The sequence below is a fragment of the Protopterus annectens genome, chromosome 5.part1 (genome assembly GCF_019279795.1).
Source record: "Protopterus annectens isolate FY-2018-M chromosome 5.part1, PAN1.0, whole genome shotgun sequence".
NCBI classification, from domain to species: domain Eukaryota; kingdom Metazoa; phylum Chordata; order Ceratodontiformes; family Protopteridae; genus Protopterus; species Protopterus annectens.
In genome coordinates this window covers 3998092-4013432 of record NC_056736.1, presented here as the reverse complement: position 1 = coordinate 4013432, position 15341 = coordinate 3998092, and the positions used below count along the sequence as shown (strand labels likewise).

Genomic DNA, 15341 nt, shown 5'->3' with positions numbered 1-15341 from the left:
CTGAATTGGAAACAGTTGCACATCTCATTGCTGGTTGTGACATACTAATGGCAGAACGACTGTATACTGAAAGGCATAATAATGTGGGAAGACACTTGCACTGGGGATTGTGTAAACATTATGGTGTTGAAGTGACTGAAAAACACTGAAAACATGAGCCACAAAATATCATAGAAAATGATGAAGTTCACATCACATGGGATTATCCATTACCAGCAGTTCAAAAGATAGATGCTAGAAAACTGGATATAGTGGTCCATGAGAAGAAGACAAAAGGGCATTGATTACTGAAATCGCCACACCCAGTGACTACAGTGTCTTGTGTACAGAGAAACACAAAGTCTTAAAATGTCAGGATTTTTTATTTTTATTTAACATTTGTTGACCGGGAATGTCCGACTAGGTTCCACAGAGCCTGTTTTCAGCGGAGGCCCAGGGAGAAATGCTCCAGATGCACGTCTTTGGAATGTGGGAGGAAACCGGAGTACCCGGAGGAAACCCACGCGAACACAGGGAGAACATGCAAACTCCACACAGAAGGCACCCCAGCCGAGAATCGAACCAGAGAACCTCTTGCTGTGAGGTGACAAGGTTAACCACTGCACCACTGTGCCGCCCTAAGGATTTGCAGGCAGAGATGAGAGCAATGTGGAAGAAAGATACCCAGACAGTCCAAAGAGTAGTAGGAGCAATGGGTCTTATAAAAAAGAATTGTGTTTAGATATGTTACCAATACATGTAACTCCATACGAATTGCAGGAATCATTATTGGGCACATTGCGGGTGCTGCGAAGAGCACTTCTGTCTGACAAAGATTGAAACAATACTAATTTCATGAACTTTAATTGTACTTTGACTTAGGAATGGGGGTCCATTCCTGTCATGGTATTAGAAATCCAAAAGATTTGGAGAAATTAAAAAAGCGAATGACCTAAGACAACTGATTGGACAGATTATTAAAGTTCCTAAATCTAAAAGTATGCCTGCTGACTCCAGATTTGCCACAGCTGTAAGTATACTCTGGAACAAACTTTCTCATAGCCTCCAATGTATCTCCAAAAAAAAAAAATCACTGAAAAATAGAGCTATGAGAAAAATATGTCATTCAAAACAGAGATGAAAGAAACTTAATAGAACTAGACATACAACTGTGGTGTTATTTGATGATACCCCCCTCACAGTTCTAACCACTGCATCAGTTTTGTAAACCTTCTAACCCCAGTCCACTACCCTATCCCCTTAAGGTATTCAGCAGTCAAAATACTGTAAGACGTATCATAACATCTGGTCATAAGATACTGATGTTCTTGCCATGTTTTTATTTTTAATTGTTGTAAAGCTTACAGACTGCAAGTTTCTTCTCACTTTGTTGTTAATCTATCAAACCTTATGTATACGTTTGTTAATACTGTTTTGAATATGACTACTTATCCTTCCATAGGATGCCACAGAGCTGGACATCCTCAGTTAACAAATGTAAATAAATAATAAATACATATAATAACTGCATGTGGCTTTTAAAAACAGTTTTCTAATTAACAGGTCTGCTGAGTGTTCTAATTATTATGTTTATGAGAAATATTTTTCTGTGCTTTTTTCCCATGCTTGATGATGATCAAGGCTTCCTGCAAATCGACTCGCTCATTCATTCCCTACTTCCATGGGGCTGTTTTTGCCTCCACAGTGCTCTGTCTGATGCCTGCTATGCTTAGAATTAGACATGTCTAGTGGTAACAATCATTTGTGTTCTCTGGCAGTCCAGTTATGAGACCATGTTTTTGCATGTACAGCCTAACCTCATTCCTGGAAGTGGTATGTGCTACCTGTATCAAGGCATTCCAGAATGCCTTCTTGTAAGTGAATGCTCCTGTATGCTTTGTGACCTAAAAGCTTGGCCAAGGGATTCACAGATGACTCCTCCTCCATCAAGAGAATATGGAAATGCAAGGTCACCTTCTCCCCCTATGACATGCATGCCCATTCTCCACTGGCCTTTCTCTCCCCATGACTTGCATTCCCAGTCTCCACTGCCTTCTTCATCAAGTGTGTGCTAATTGAAATCAGGTTACCTGGGCTTTGGCCAGAGCTTCATCCCCTATGCCACCGGAGCTGGAGTTTTTCAAATATCTGCCTAAAAAGTTCTAGTGGTGCGGGTTGTTCCTTACTCATATGATATAAGGCCTTTGATACCATTCCCCACTCAGGAATCACAGAAAAACTCACTAAGCTAGGCATCAATGATCAAATATTTACAGCTGAACTTCCCTAATGCACAAACAAGTACTATACCTCTAATTAACTCCCCAGAACACAAATTTAACATCTTTACCTAGCTATCTACCTGCTAAATATCACAGACTGATCCATATCAAATACAACTATCTAAAACCTAAAAAAACCTCTTCACCATTACTTTAACCTCCACAATCCCTTAAACAAGCTATTACACCTCTCCTTACTAGATGAGGGACATTCATCCTAACTCAGGACCAGGGCATAAAACAAGCACAGAACCACAAATTCATGTTCCCTCTACAACAAATATCCCATCTAAATCTCTCAACTCACTCTATACAGCTCACCACAATATTCGGAGCACAAATAATAAAATTGCCCACCTCCATGCTCTCCTGGATGTTCATTCCTTTGATATACATTGTTTAACAGAAACATGGCTAAAACCTACTACACAAGATGTTGAAGTTATTCCATCTGGGTACAACATCTTGAGACAAGACCGCAAAGTAAAAAAAGGAGGGGGTGTTGCTATCCTTTATAAAGAAGGCCTACAAATATCTATACTAGATCTTGGTTCCTCCTCTGAAAACAATGCAGAAATCATTAGCACCAAACTTCAACTTAATCCCAGCAAATGCCTAAATATAATATGTATCTAACTTGCCCCCTGGTAACATCACCACCACTCTGGAAGGTATCCTTGCTGAACTCTCCACAAAAATTCCCCAAGAGACAATAATTCTTGGAGACTTTAATATAGACTGGAAGGACTGCTCTATTGAATCACCAACCTCCCATATTAACCTTAATGGCTTCTCACAAATAATTAACACCCCAACCAGAATTAAAAAAACAATAACAATTAATCCATTCTAGACTGGATTCTAATAAATAATCACCAACAACTCTATAATGTAGGGACCCTCCCTGATGATGTAAGTGACCATTATCTCACTTATAATCAGGCAAAGGTTGAGTTCACACAACCCACCCATATATAAAACAATAAGAAGCAACAGAAACTTTAACCCCAATAACTTCCAAGCTGAACTAAAAGAATGTGATTGGTCACCTATAAAATACCTCCCACTTGACAAAGCAACAAACTACTTTAACTCAAAATTCTTAACAATCCTTAACCACCATGCACCAAAGCGTTCCATCAAAATTAAATCTAAACCCGCCCCATGGCTTACAAAGAAAACCAGGCAGAAAATTCAACAGAGAAACAAAGTTTGGGCACTGTGGAGAACTAGAAACCTAGTAGACCAACAGCAATTCAGGCAAAAAAGAAATGAGACTAAGAAAGCTGTACTCGAAGATAAAAAAAACATTTACTTCCACCTCCAACAGACCAACCAAAATAATCCACAAACGTTCTGGGCTAGCATAAACAGACTACTTCAACCAGGCCAATCCGCAACATCACCCCCTATAGGATCAAATTCCGACAATCCAAAGCAAACTGCTAATGCTTTTAATACCTTCTTCACGGAGACCATCCAAACACTTGCTAATCAACTAACAGCCACTAGCTCTGCCCTTTCAACCAATACTACTAACTCTCTCCCAACTCTAAACCTGCAACCTGTCCCAACTTCCCTCATCTGCAACGTCTTAAGTAAACTAAAACCTACTACCCCCTCAGCTGAACAGCTACCTGCTGAATACCTGCAAAAGGCAGCCAGAGTCATAGCTTATCCTGTATCATTGCTGATAAATGGAACCATACAAGAAAGCACTATTCCCACCATCTGGAAAATCTCCTACATTATCCCCCTACACAAGGGTGGAAACTCCAAAGAATATTCACTACTTTCCCCATTAGCTAGAACAATTTACTGGCCAAATCTCAACATGGCTTCAGGCCTTTCCACAGTGCAACAACTGCATGCCTATCCTTCACTGACAGCATCAATAAAAACCGTAATAACAATCTTCTCTTCAGCACTTTTCATTGTCCTTTCAAAAGCATTTGACATGGTCAACCACCACTTACTTCTCAATATTCTAAAATCCTTCACTCTGGGCACAAAGACTATAAAATGGTTCCAGTCCTACCTTGATAATAGACAGCAGGCAGTGCTATAGGACAACAACCTCTCATCCCATCTCCTAGTTACCCTAGGTGTTCCTCAGGGCTCTATATTGGGCCCCCTCCTTTTCTCAATATTTATCAATGACCTCAACCTAGCTATTCCTTTAACTAACTGTGTACAATACGCAGATGATTCGACAATAATCTGCTCAGCTAAATCTCAATCCCAAATACAGACTCTAACTCAGTCAACATTCAATAAAACAGAAAATTGGTTTCTATAACGCTGCCTCCTCTTGAACCCCCAAAAAAACAAACTCCTCCTCTTCACTTGTTGTGTCTTTCGGCTTTTCCCAGTTAGGGATCGCCACAGCGGAACTCCGGTCCGCTAATGATTGGTAGTTGATTTTTACGTGCCGAGTTACAAGCCCTAACGCACAACCTTCAACGAAGGTATGCCCATTCATGCATGTCTCCACTCAGAAGACACTCTAGCTGAGAATCGAACCATACAGCGTCTTACTGTGAGGCGACAACGCTACCGCAAACTCCTCCTCTTCACTCCTACCTGTAAATCACTCCCAATGAACTTTTCAGTCTTATCCAATAATGGTACACTCATATCTCCTGATCTAACAACTAAACGTCTAGGGGTAACCATTGACAACAACCTGAACTTTGAAACCCATATCAACAATACCATAAAAACTGGCAACAGGAAAGTAGACTCCCTCTATAGGATAAAACCCTTTCTCTCCCCACTAGCCAGAACCACTATTGCCTATTCCCACCTAATCTCCATACTTCTCTATGCTTCTTCTATATATACTAACTTGTCAAAAAATAACATTAACAAGCTAGCCAACGCTTACAATAGCATTGCCAGATTTGCTACTGCTTCCTCCTTTAGGACCCATCACTGCCATAACCTGAAACAATTAGGGTGGTTAGAGCTTCTGAATCAGATTCACTTTAAACAACTCACTATTGTGCACAAAACCCTTTTCCAATCTACCAATACCCCAATACTTGCTAGTCTCATTACCCAATATAAGAACCTTTCAACTTTACGCTCATCTAATAAACTACTACTATCAACATGTAAATCTAATAACATGGCAGGAGATGCTCTGTTCTCAAATGCAGTTGGAAAGTATTTGAACCAACTCCCCCATGAACTTACATCACTGTCTTCATTTACACTTTTTAAATACAATCTGAAACTCTATCTTAAAACCCATTGGTTATGTCCCTGTACAAATCCAGACTAATCTCATACTATATCCCAAATACCCTCTCTTAAGACCTAATTCCTGCTCTATCTGTGTCTTTTTAGATCAAGGCCTATCCTTGGCAAAAACATATCTTATCCTAAGAGAGATAATTTAAAATACCTAGTTAAATTCTTCTGCTTATAATTCTAAAGCATCCTACCTAAGGCAGGCAACAAATATTGTTTAAACTGTGAGCATTGCTGAACTGTTGAAACTTGAAGTATGTATTTGTTTAACAATTACTTTCTAGTTACTAATGAAGTCTTGTACATAAAGACTAAAATATCTTATCTAATGCTTGTAACATGTTTTTTTGTATAAACTGTGAAGATTCCTGAACCGTTTAAAATTTGTAGTATTTAACTGTATAACAACTTGTACCTGTATGTTAGTAGTCTAGTAATCTCTTGGAGCTTATCTCCCCGGGACTCTACTGAAAATGGACATAAATCCAGTTGGACTATCCCAGTCAACAAATGTAAAATAAAATAAATAAATAAATCAACCCCTATATCACTAGGTGGGTTGCAAACTGGCTCACAGGTAGAACCCACAGTGTGAAAGCAGCTGACTCCAAGTTATACTGCTGACCAGTCACACACAGGGTTTGGTTCTGGGTCCTCTCCTGTGTGGTATCTACTTCTCTGAAGTCCAGGCCAACACGAAGGGACTCTGGCTGACAACGTTTGCAGACGACTGCAAGTTGGGAGCCATTATTAACTCCAAGTGATGTTGAAATCCTACAGAAAGGCCTCACTGAGACCAACGACTGGTGTCAGAACCATGCCTTTAAGCTCAATGCCAAAAACTGTGTCGTCATCCCCTTTGGGAAAAACCCAGTTCCCATGAATTACCACATCGATGGTAGTCCACTGAACACACAAGGCGTTATAAGAGATCTGGGAACACAGGTTGACAGCAACCTCTCTTTTGACCACCACATTGCCACTGTGGTCAGAAAGTCCTTCTATGTGGCACATCTCATTACTAAGGGTTTTGCATCCAGGAAGAAAGAGGTCATTGTTTCCCTCTACTCTTCCCTCATTAGGCCAATCATTGAGTACAAAGCCCCATTTGGCATGTACCTCACTAAACACCTGCAACAACTGGAGAGGCCACAAAATTACCTCACAAAGAAGATCCTAGGCCTTAAACATTTGTCCTAAATGGACATACTCAAAAAACTCTAACTATTCTCGGTCTCATATCGCCTACTTACAGGCGATCTCTGCTTGACTTACAAAGCCATGTCTGACCCAGCTCTATTAGAAATGCTACATCTAAAGAAATCCCAATCCCTCCACACCACATGCTCCAGAGACCTCAACCTCATTACCACAATCAACAGAACATGCTGGAGGGAAGGTTCATAACCCAGAGACTGCCCATGCTATGGAATAGACTTCCCATACATGTGAAGCAGAGCACCTCACTGGCTGTCTTCAAGAGAAATCTTGATGAGTGGATGGGAAATAGAAAATTCACCCCGGGGATCACTCCAGTGACTTTACTTGACAGAGGCACTGGGAACTAAGGTCAAGTGGCGCAATGTCAGGCTAATCCTATGGGCTAGGCTTGTAAAGGCTCCACGGCTATTAGACTAGTACACACTTATGAACCTATGATATATTGTCTATTTTGACTAATCATACCTTTTTTTTTTTTTTTACTTGTCCATTTTTCATAATTGTATAATTGCTCTATTATATTAAACTGTATGTTTTATGTATTCATATTTACTCTACTTAAATTTGTAGGTTAAGTACTTTGTGTCATGTGAATTCATTGTAACGACATGGTGTATATATTGTGTAGCATACAGTTCTATACTTGGGGTGACAGAACAGCAAAAAATTAATAAAACGTATACAATTTGATATAAAAAATAACTTGCTAATAATAATTCCAAAGGTGATTTATTGATGGATGTCAAAAAATGGAACATGATTTTTCAAACTACAGCATGCTAATGGTATTAGCACAGGTAACAAAGGAAATACGAGTAAACTAGGCCATTTACTACAGAAACAATATGTTGCACTGGCATGCTGTATGTAACCTGCAACCAGAGTGTGAAAGTTTCACATTGTTTCATCACAACCCCCAGAAAAATGCCAGCTAGGGTAGTTACCTATATTCTATTCAATCCAGAAAGCAATCACAAATAACATTGCTTATTAATTGCTTTTATTGGGGAGATAGCATCCCACTTGCTTAAATCCTGACATTATATTAAAAGCCCACAAGAGGGATACCTTCTAAATAACTAAGCCAGTTAAACTGTTGTGTGTTTTTTTTTCATTTTACAGTGTACCTTAGAGACTGAGAACAGCCATGAAGCTTGCCTCCTCTATTCAACAATCTGAATTCAGGATTACAACAGCAAAAAGCATGGAACCTTCTTGTTTGGGTCTTCATCTTCCTTGATTTTTCACAAGTATGAACATGTTTTCAAGTGAAGATGAGAATGGACTCTGAAACAATGTGGACATCCTAATGAGGCAGCCATGGCTGTGGCTGCAGTGTCAATCACAGAAACTGTGACTCCTTCATGACATTCTGTACACCCTTCAAAATGATGTCATTAACAGAAGAATACTCTTTTACTGATATTTAACACACTGAAATGTAAGATGATAGCTTGTACCTCAAGTGGTCACAATTCAGTTTTGTAGGAACTGAGGCCATGGAATCCATTCAGTTCCTCAAAATCCAGCATAACATCAGTACACAGACTGTAAATGTTTTTGGATAAAACCATGTGTCATGGCTAAGAATAAGTATGCTACTGTTTCAGACTGCAACATTTATGTGAGCTGCATATAAATCTTGCAAAACCAGCAGAAGGTAAGTAAACATGAGTATTTTTCTGTGGCATAAAAAGATACACAAATTTGAGACCTCTGAAACTCAAAAAAGTAATAATTTGCAACTGTAGTCAACTGAGAAAATACAGCAATTATACATAGTATATGAAATCTATGGCAAACGCATGAAACAGGGACAGTAATTGTTCTGCCCTTTGATTAGAAGATCTGTAATTATTCTTAGTTCAGGAAGCTAAACAAATGTAAAAGTGCAATTATAAAATAAATGCTCATTACTACTCAAAAACTAGCACATTAATTGGACAGACAAGCCAGTGTGCCAGTTGTAAATTGAGTATAGACCAATAGAAGAAAGTCCAGCTGCTCAAGTGCTATTAACCAGACAGACTTTTCTACTACTGAGGGACAGGGCAAAATATGAGAAAAAATCAGGTATATTCTGCAAAAATTAAACAGAAACCTACCAAATTTACTTTATATATTTGTGGTGCTATCCCTTGTAAATCACTTTTTTTTTTATTAGTTAGAAAAAAAAACAGCAACAGACATTCTCTCCATCGCTTCTCCTAATGTACTGTGCATGAGAATGTAAGTCCCATACTTATGCACAGTACATCAGTCTAAGGAAGAGAACATGGAAGATTGAAGTGCCCTTATACAAATGCATTACTTAAGAAAGGGAAGCAATTTCTTTCTTGAATAACGTAATTCTATAATAGCAATAATACATGACTGTGTGTAGTTATATCAGGATTTACCCATGGGTGATTTTGTTTAATAAGTCTTCACCCGTGCGATCAAACCACAGCAACCATAGTCCTGATATACCCAGCACAGTCATGAATTATTGCTTAATTAGAAGACTGTTTAAGCAGGTTAACTCATTAACAGGTAAATATGAAATGCTGCTTGACTGCAAGTGCGTTATGTGAAAAGATACAAACCAAGTAGTTGTATGAACTACAGTTAGAAGAAAGAAGAAGATTCTTGGACCAGTAAGTTTTGTTTTTGTGCTTGCCTGTAATATGTTCTGGAAATTCTGGTAGTTTAAATTAGGCCCCAGTAACTCCTTTAGTTCAGAACTACAGAGAAAAAAAGCCTAGCTGTAGAGTGATTTATTTTTTGTTGTACACTGTTCAAAATGAATGGGAAGTCTATATCAATGGGTTGTTCCTTGCAGGAGGCTTGGCTGTCACGTGTATTTCTTATTTCATTGGTTAATGTATTCTTTTGATGTGGAAGGTTCTTCATGAATTTTATCTGATGAAGTTTTTATTTGAAGATGAACATGCTCATTAAATTAAAGGATTGGAGTTCTTCACAGAGTGCAGTTCATCACATTTGTTGAGTTACAGCTCTAGCAGTCTGTATTTGCCTTGTTCTGTGTGCCACTATTTCCTGGTTTGTTTTTGTGTGTGTTTTAGTTCCTCTGTTCAAAATGATTATTTTTTTGTGACCCGCTACAAGTCCATATCTCTCTGTACATTTAACTGTTAACTTTACTGCTTAACCAATTATTTCCTAAATAAATTATTTTTATGTATTCACCTTTAAGAAGCTTGTGTCTGGTTATCTCTCAATGTATTAATTGATAAGCTTGTTACACTGTTTATAATTTTTTGACTTTTTAAGAAAAGTGAAACAGTGGTTCAGAGATCCCGGGAGACAGTAGTGTTGCAGATAATTACCAGCCTTCAAACGTGTGTGTGTTTTGTGTATATGTGTGTGTGTGTGTGTGTAAGAATAAAGTACAGTTATTGTCAACAAATGAATACTAGAAGACACTGAAACCTGCATAAAGTGGTGAGAAAGACGTGAGAGAAGCTAGGCCAAAAAGTCTGCTCCACAAGGTATTCTGTGTGAATCTTAATCTTGTGTAGATGGTGCAGGCCCATACCAAGGGTAGCAGTACATGTTCCCTGCTTGTCCAAGCTGAACTTAATGAATTGCAATGTGATTCCTGTTTATCCATCTTTTTTATACAGACTACTCCGGTGGTGTGATTGAAGAAACCATATCTCTGGTGGCCTACAGATTTAAGATTTTAGAAGATAATTTAATGATGGGTAGTGGATTGATCCAAGGGCCATAATCCCTTCTGCCATTTTAATTTTTCTCACCATGCATTGGAGGGGAATCAGAAATGGAAACATCCTGTAGACACAAAGTCACAACTTTTGCATTTTACTTAAAATACAGAAAGCAAACCTAGGCTCGATATTACTTTTGATGCCATTTCAGAAGTACTATAGTGTAGTTGTTGCTTTTAGAATAATTTTGTTGTTAACTGCGTCTGCATCCTCTCCAATCCATGATCCCTTTTCGTACAGGATCACAGTGAAACATACTGGCTGCTAAGTCAGATAAATACAAACTGCAACCAGCTAAACACTACTGATAACTGGACATCCTGTAGTTTCCATTCTTCATATCTTCACTCTCAGTAAATCAAATCCTCACAACAGCTAATCTACTAGTGGTAGGTCAAGCCATTATTTACCACATTGAAAGACATGATATGGACAAAAAGGGCAAGTAGTCAGATTGTAAAAAATACTAATGCCCAGAGAAAGGCAGTTACAAAGTGTGTATATATATATATATATATATATATATATATATATATATATATATATATATATATATATATATATAGTAAAATTTCTTAGCAGTATGATACAAAGAGCTTTCCATCTCTTTGGTAGCAGCTACCACTGAATCTACCCAAGGTTAGTACAGCAAAAACTACAAAAATGAATAAATGTTCATTTTAATAGAATTACTGTAATCTGTGTGTGGTGAATTCAGCTGACACAAAACAAATTTTCTGATCTGTACCCAACCCTTGTTAAAAAAAAAAATACAAGACTCATACTGTGTTGTCATCTGTACTTCAGAGCAGGAAATACAGTGAGAAGTGATATTTTTCTGATGCAGGAATGATTTTTAGAATGAGAAGGGGAGTGCTCCCAAACTCCTTGGTAAGCAATGTAACAAATCTAGCCAGGCTGCAATGGCAGGGGCTTGTTGAGCAACATTCCTGCAGCAAAAACTGCAGTCCTGCCTGATGACAGGGCACATTCTTGGAGAAGGTGTACCAGCAAAAGCCTTTACCTTGTATCTGTCAATGGGGTCCTCCTGCTGAAGCTGCATCTGCCTCATCATCAGGTACTCCTTCTCATACTTCTTCAGCTTCTTTACAGGCACCTAAAAGGGCAGAAAGCACAAGTTTTTCAATAGGCATTCACACTTTACAATCTTGTTGGCCCCAGGCATAGCACTCTGTAAAAATGAAGGCAAACAATCAAAGCCCAGGAATAATTACTGAAGTTCAAATGCACTTTCATACCACACTACAGTTGAGCATAACATTCCCTTGGAAATAGCTGCTCACTTTAACATACATTTCATAGAAAGCATTAAAACACTTACTAAAGATTTTTCCTTCCAACAATCCGGACATGCCCTGTCCTCTAACAGCAAGCACCCCCAATCTCACCTTAAAACCCATCCCATCAAACTGCTGCTTCTTAAACTGAAACTCTGTTCAACTTCAGTAGATAATCTCCCAGCAAAATACCTCTAGAAGGATGCCTGTTCCATAGCGTATCCTATGTCTCTAATTAACAGATCCATCAAGGAATCATACGTTCGTTCTCTACAGAAAAAAATCCTTCATAATCCCTCTTAATGAAGGAGGAACCTTATCTCATATAACCAATTTCAGACCTATCACCATATTATCCCCTTTGTCAAAAATACCGGAGCAGTGCATTCACAAGCACCTACTTCAACATATTCTTCAGGAAAAGCTCCTGACTCCACACAGCATGGTTTTAGACCCACCTATACCACTACCATGTCCTTATTAACTTTCACAGATACAATTAAAGCCACAGACAAAGGCAAACTTATTTCCTCTGTATTCCTTTATCTCTCTAAAGCTTTTAAAATAGTCTCTCACCAAAAACTCCTCTTACGAACTGTCTTCGTTCAGGTTATCACAATCTGCACTACTATCACATTTCCATGAAAAATCCAGCTTTAACATTTCTTCCCTAAGTAATACCATGATTGAAGTTAACCCACATCGAAATTTACTTGGCATGACAACTGACAACAGTCTTAACTTTGACTTACATATTCACAACGGCACCAAGAAAACCCATCAAAAAGTAGGCACCCTACATAGAGTAAAGAAATTCCTTACGGACTCTGCTAAGGTAACGCTAGCTACCACTTACCTCTTTCTCTCTCTCTCTCATATATAGGTTCATAAGTGTGTACTAGGCTAATGGCCCTGGAGCCTTTACAAGCCTAGCCCAAAAAAAATTTGCCCAGGCACAGTGCCACCTGATGTTAGTTCACAGTGGCCCTATCCAGTAGGGCAGCTGGCGTGATCCCCGGAGTGAATTTTCTGTTACCCATCCATTCGTCAAGATTTCTCTTGAAGAGGGCCAGCAAGGTGCTCTGCTTGACTTATTCCAGAGTATGGGCAGTCTTTGAGAGATTAACCTGTCCCTCCAGCATGTTCTGTTAATTGTGGTAATGAGGTTGTGATTTCTGGAGTGTGTGGCATGGACGGATTGGGATTTCTTTAGGTGTAGCATTTCAAGTAGGGCTGAGTCAGACATGGCTTTGTAAGTCAAGCAGAGATCACCTCTAAGGAGATGATGAGACTGAGAACAGCTGAAGTTTCTTGAGTCTGTTCATGTAGAACATGTGTTTAAGGCCTGGGATCCATTTTGTGAGGTACATTTGTGTCCTCTCCAGCTGTTGTAGGTGTCTGGTCAGGTACATGCCAAATGGGGCATTATATTCAATGACTGGTATAATGAGGGATGAGCAGAGAGGGATGATGACCTCCTTCTTCCTGGATGCAAAACCTTTGGTTATATGATGCACCACGTAGAGGGACTTTAACCACAGTGGCAATGTGGTGGTTGAAGGTGAGGCGGCTGTCAACCTGGGTGCCCAGATCTCTTATTCAGTGTTCATTGGGCTCCTATCAATTGGTAATTCATGGGAACTGAGTTTTTTCCAAAGGAGGATGATAACGCATTTTTTTGGCGTTAAACTTCAGGCCATGGTTCCGACACCAGTCATTGGTCTCAGAGTGGCCCTTTTGTAGTATGTCTGCATCACTTGGGGAGTTAATAATGACTCCTAGCTTGCAGTCATCAGTGCATTTGGTCAGCCAGAGTCCTTCTGTGTTGGCCTGGACTTCTGAGAAGTAGATGCCAAACAGGAGAGGGCCCAGGACCAAGACCTGTGGGACTCCACTCATGACTGGTCGACAGTCTGACTTGGAATCCACAATTTGCAACCCACCTAGTGATTCAAGGATTGATGCCTAGTTTGGTGAGTTTATCAATGATACCTGAGTGGGGAATGGTATCAAAGACCTTGGCCAAGTCGAGGTAGGCTGTTACCCTCATCCATAGACTTGGTGACTACCTCAAAGACATCAACCAGGTTCAGCAGGCAGGATCTCCCCTTGATAAAGTCAAACTGTGTGGGGCAAGAGTTTGGAGATTGCCTATATCTTTGTTAAGCAGGTCCATGATGGTATGCTCCATAGCTTTACAATACCAGACTCGTCAGGCTAATGGGGCGATAATTCTCAGGGTCTGTAGTTGCTCCCCCTTTATGGAGTGGGATGACTGTAGCAGTGCGCCATTCATTAGAGACGTAGCCTGAGGTAAGGCTGTGATTGAACAGCGCACACAGATGTGGTGCCAGTTCATTTTGTAGCTCATGTAGGACGCAGCCAGGGATATCATCAGGTCCCATGGACATTGTATTCTTGGCTTTGGACAATGCAGTTTTTTCCTGTGCCATAGAAATGGTGGGTACCAGGCTTTCTTCTGATACTGTGATAGGGCCAGGGGGGTGGAGGGCTAAAGTTGGCACTGAATCTGTTGGCCAGTATGTTGACTATATCTGTTGGCTCAGTATAGGAGGTACCATTGTGCAATAACTCAGAGAAATCTGGGTATGGGTCCATATTATGACCAACCTATAAGCCTCACTTAGTTCTAAACTTGAATAGTGCTATAACAAAGTTGGCAGATTTGCTTGCAAGAAACTTTACTGGATCCACCACTGTTTACCACTAAAAGCACTTAACTGGCTTGAGCTTCCTCAACACCCATCTTATACTCCGCTCACCTTAACCCATAAAATTATCCATACTCCATCTGCCTGCCCATCAATTAGACCCCTACTCCATTATTGTCTTCCAGATGGTCCCCTTTGGTCAAATAATAAACAACTGCTTACTATCTACAAACCACAAAGGGCTGCTTGGGTCAATCTCTATTATTCTTACTTGAAAAATTCCACCACATTGTTGACATTAGCCTATAAAATAGATTGGCACCAGATTTCAAAATTTAGACATTTGTTTATACAAGGATTTGGTAAATTTTTGCTTTGGTTCTACTATTTACAGTAAGATAACTTATTCTTATTCGTTTCTACATTTTGAAAGTAAATCGCCCTATATTTCAAAAGAGAGGGATAATTTGAAAAAATATTTTTAGACAAGAGGGGAGGCAATCTTAAAGCCTTTTAGAATACAAAGAAGTTCTTTGGCATTTAAGATTAAATGCCACTTTAAAACCTGGATTAAATGAACAAATTCCATTTATGTAGTTTTAAAACGTTGTCCAAGTATATTTTAACTTGTCTATGTTGATTTTTTTAGATAGATTTTTCAACATTTTGCACTTCTGTAGGTATTCAATTTAACTCTGGTTTTATGTTAGTTATAGTGTGATGTTTTTTAATAGTTCTACTTGATTGGTAGTCACTGTGATGTTGCTAATATGGGGGTTATTTAAATGGATATCATTGGTTATTTTAACTCTGGAGAAGCCTTGCTGTGACTAGGTGAAAGCGCTCAATTTCATTAAAGTTTTTTGGAATTATTTTGGCTGTTTGGTTCCTGTACTCAAGCTG

The 15341-nt window shown here is 39.2% G+C and overlaps 1 protein-coding gene across 1 annotated transcript in view; it reads right to left on the bottom strand.

Annotated features, from left to right (window-relative positions):
• The window catches only part of LOC122803659 (rab GTPase-activating protein 1-like), an 834818-nt gene that overhangs the window by 489992 nt on the left and 329485 nt on the right, over positions 1 to 15341 (bottom strand). The window contains exon 4 of the mRNA XM_044073438.1: positions 11493 to 11585. Within this exon, the coding sequence (XP_043929373.1) occupies positions 11493 to 11585 (93 nt within the window). The remainder of the gene's footprint in view (positions 1 to 11492; positions 11586 to 15341) is intronic.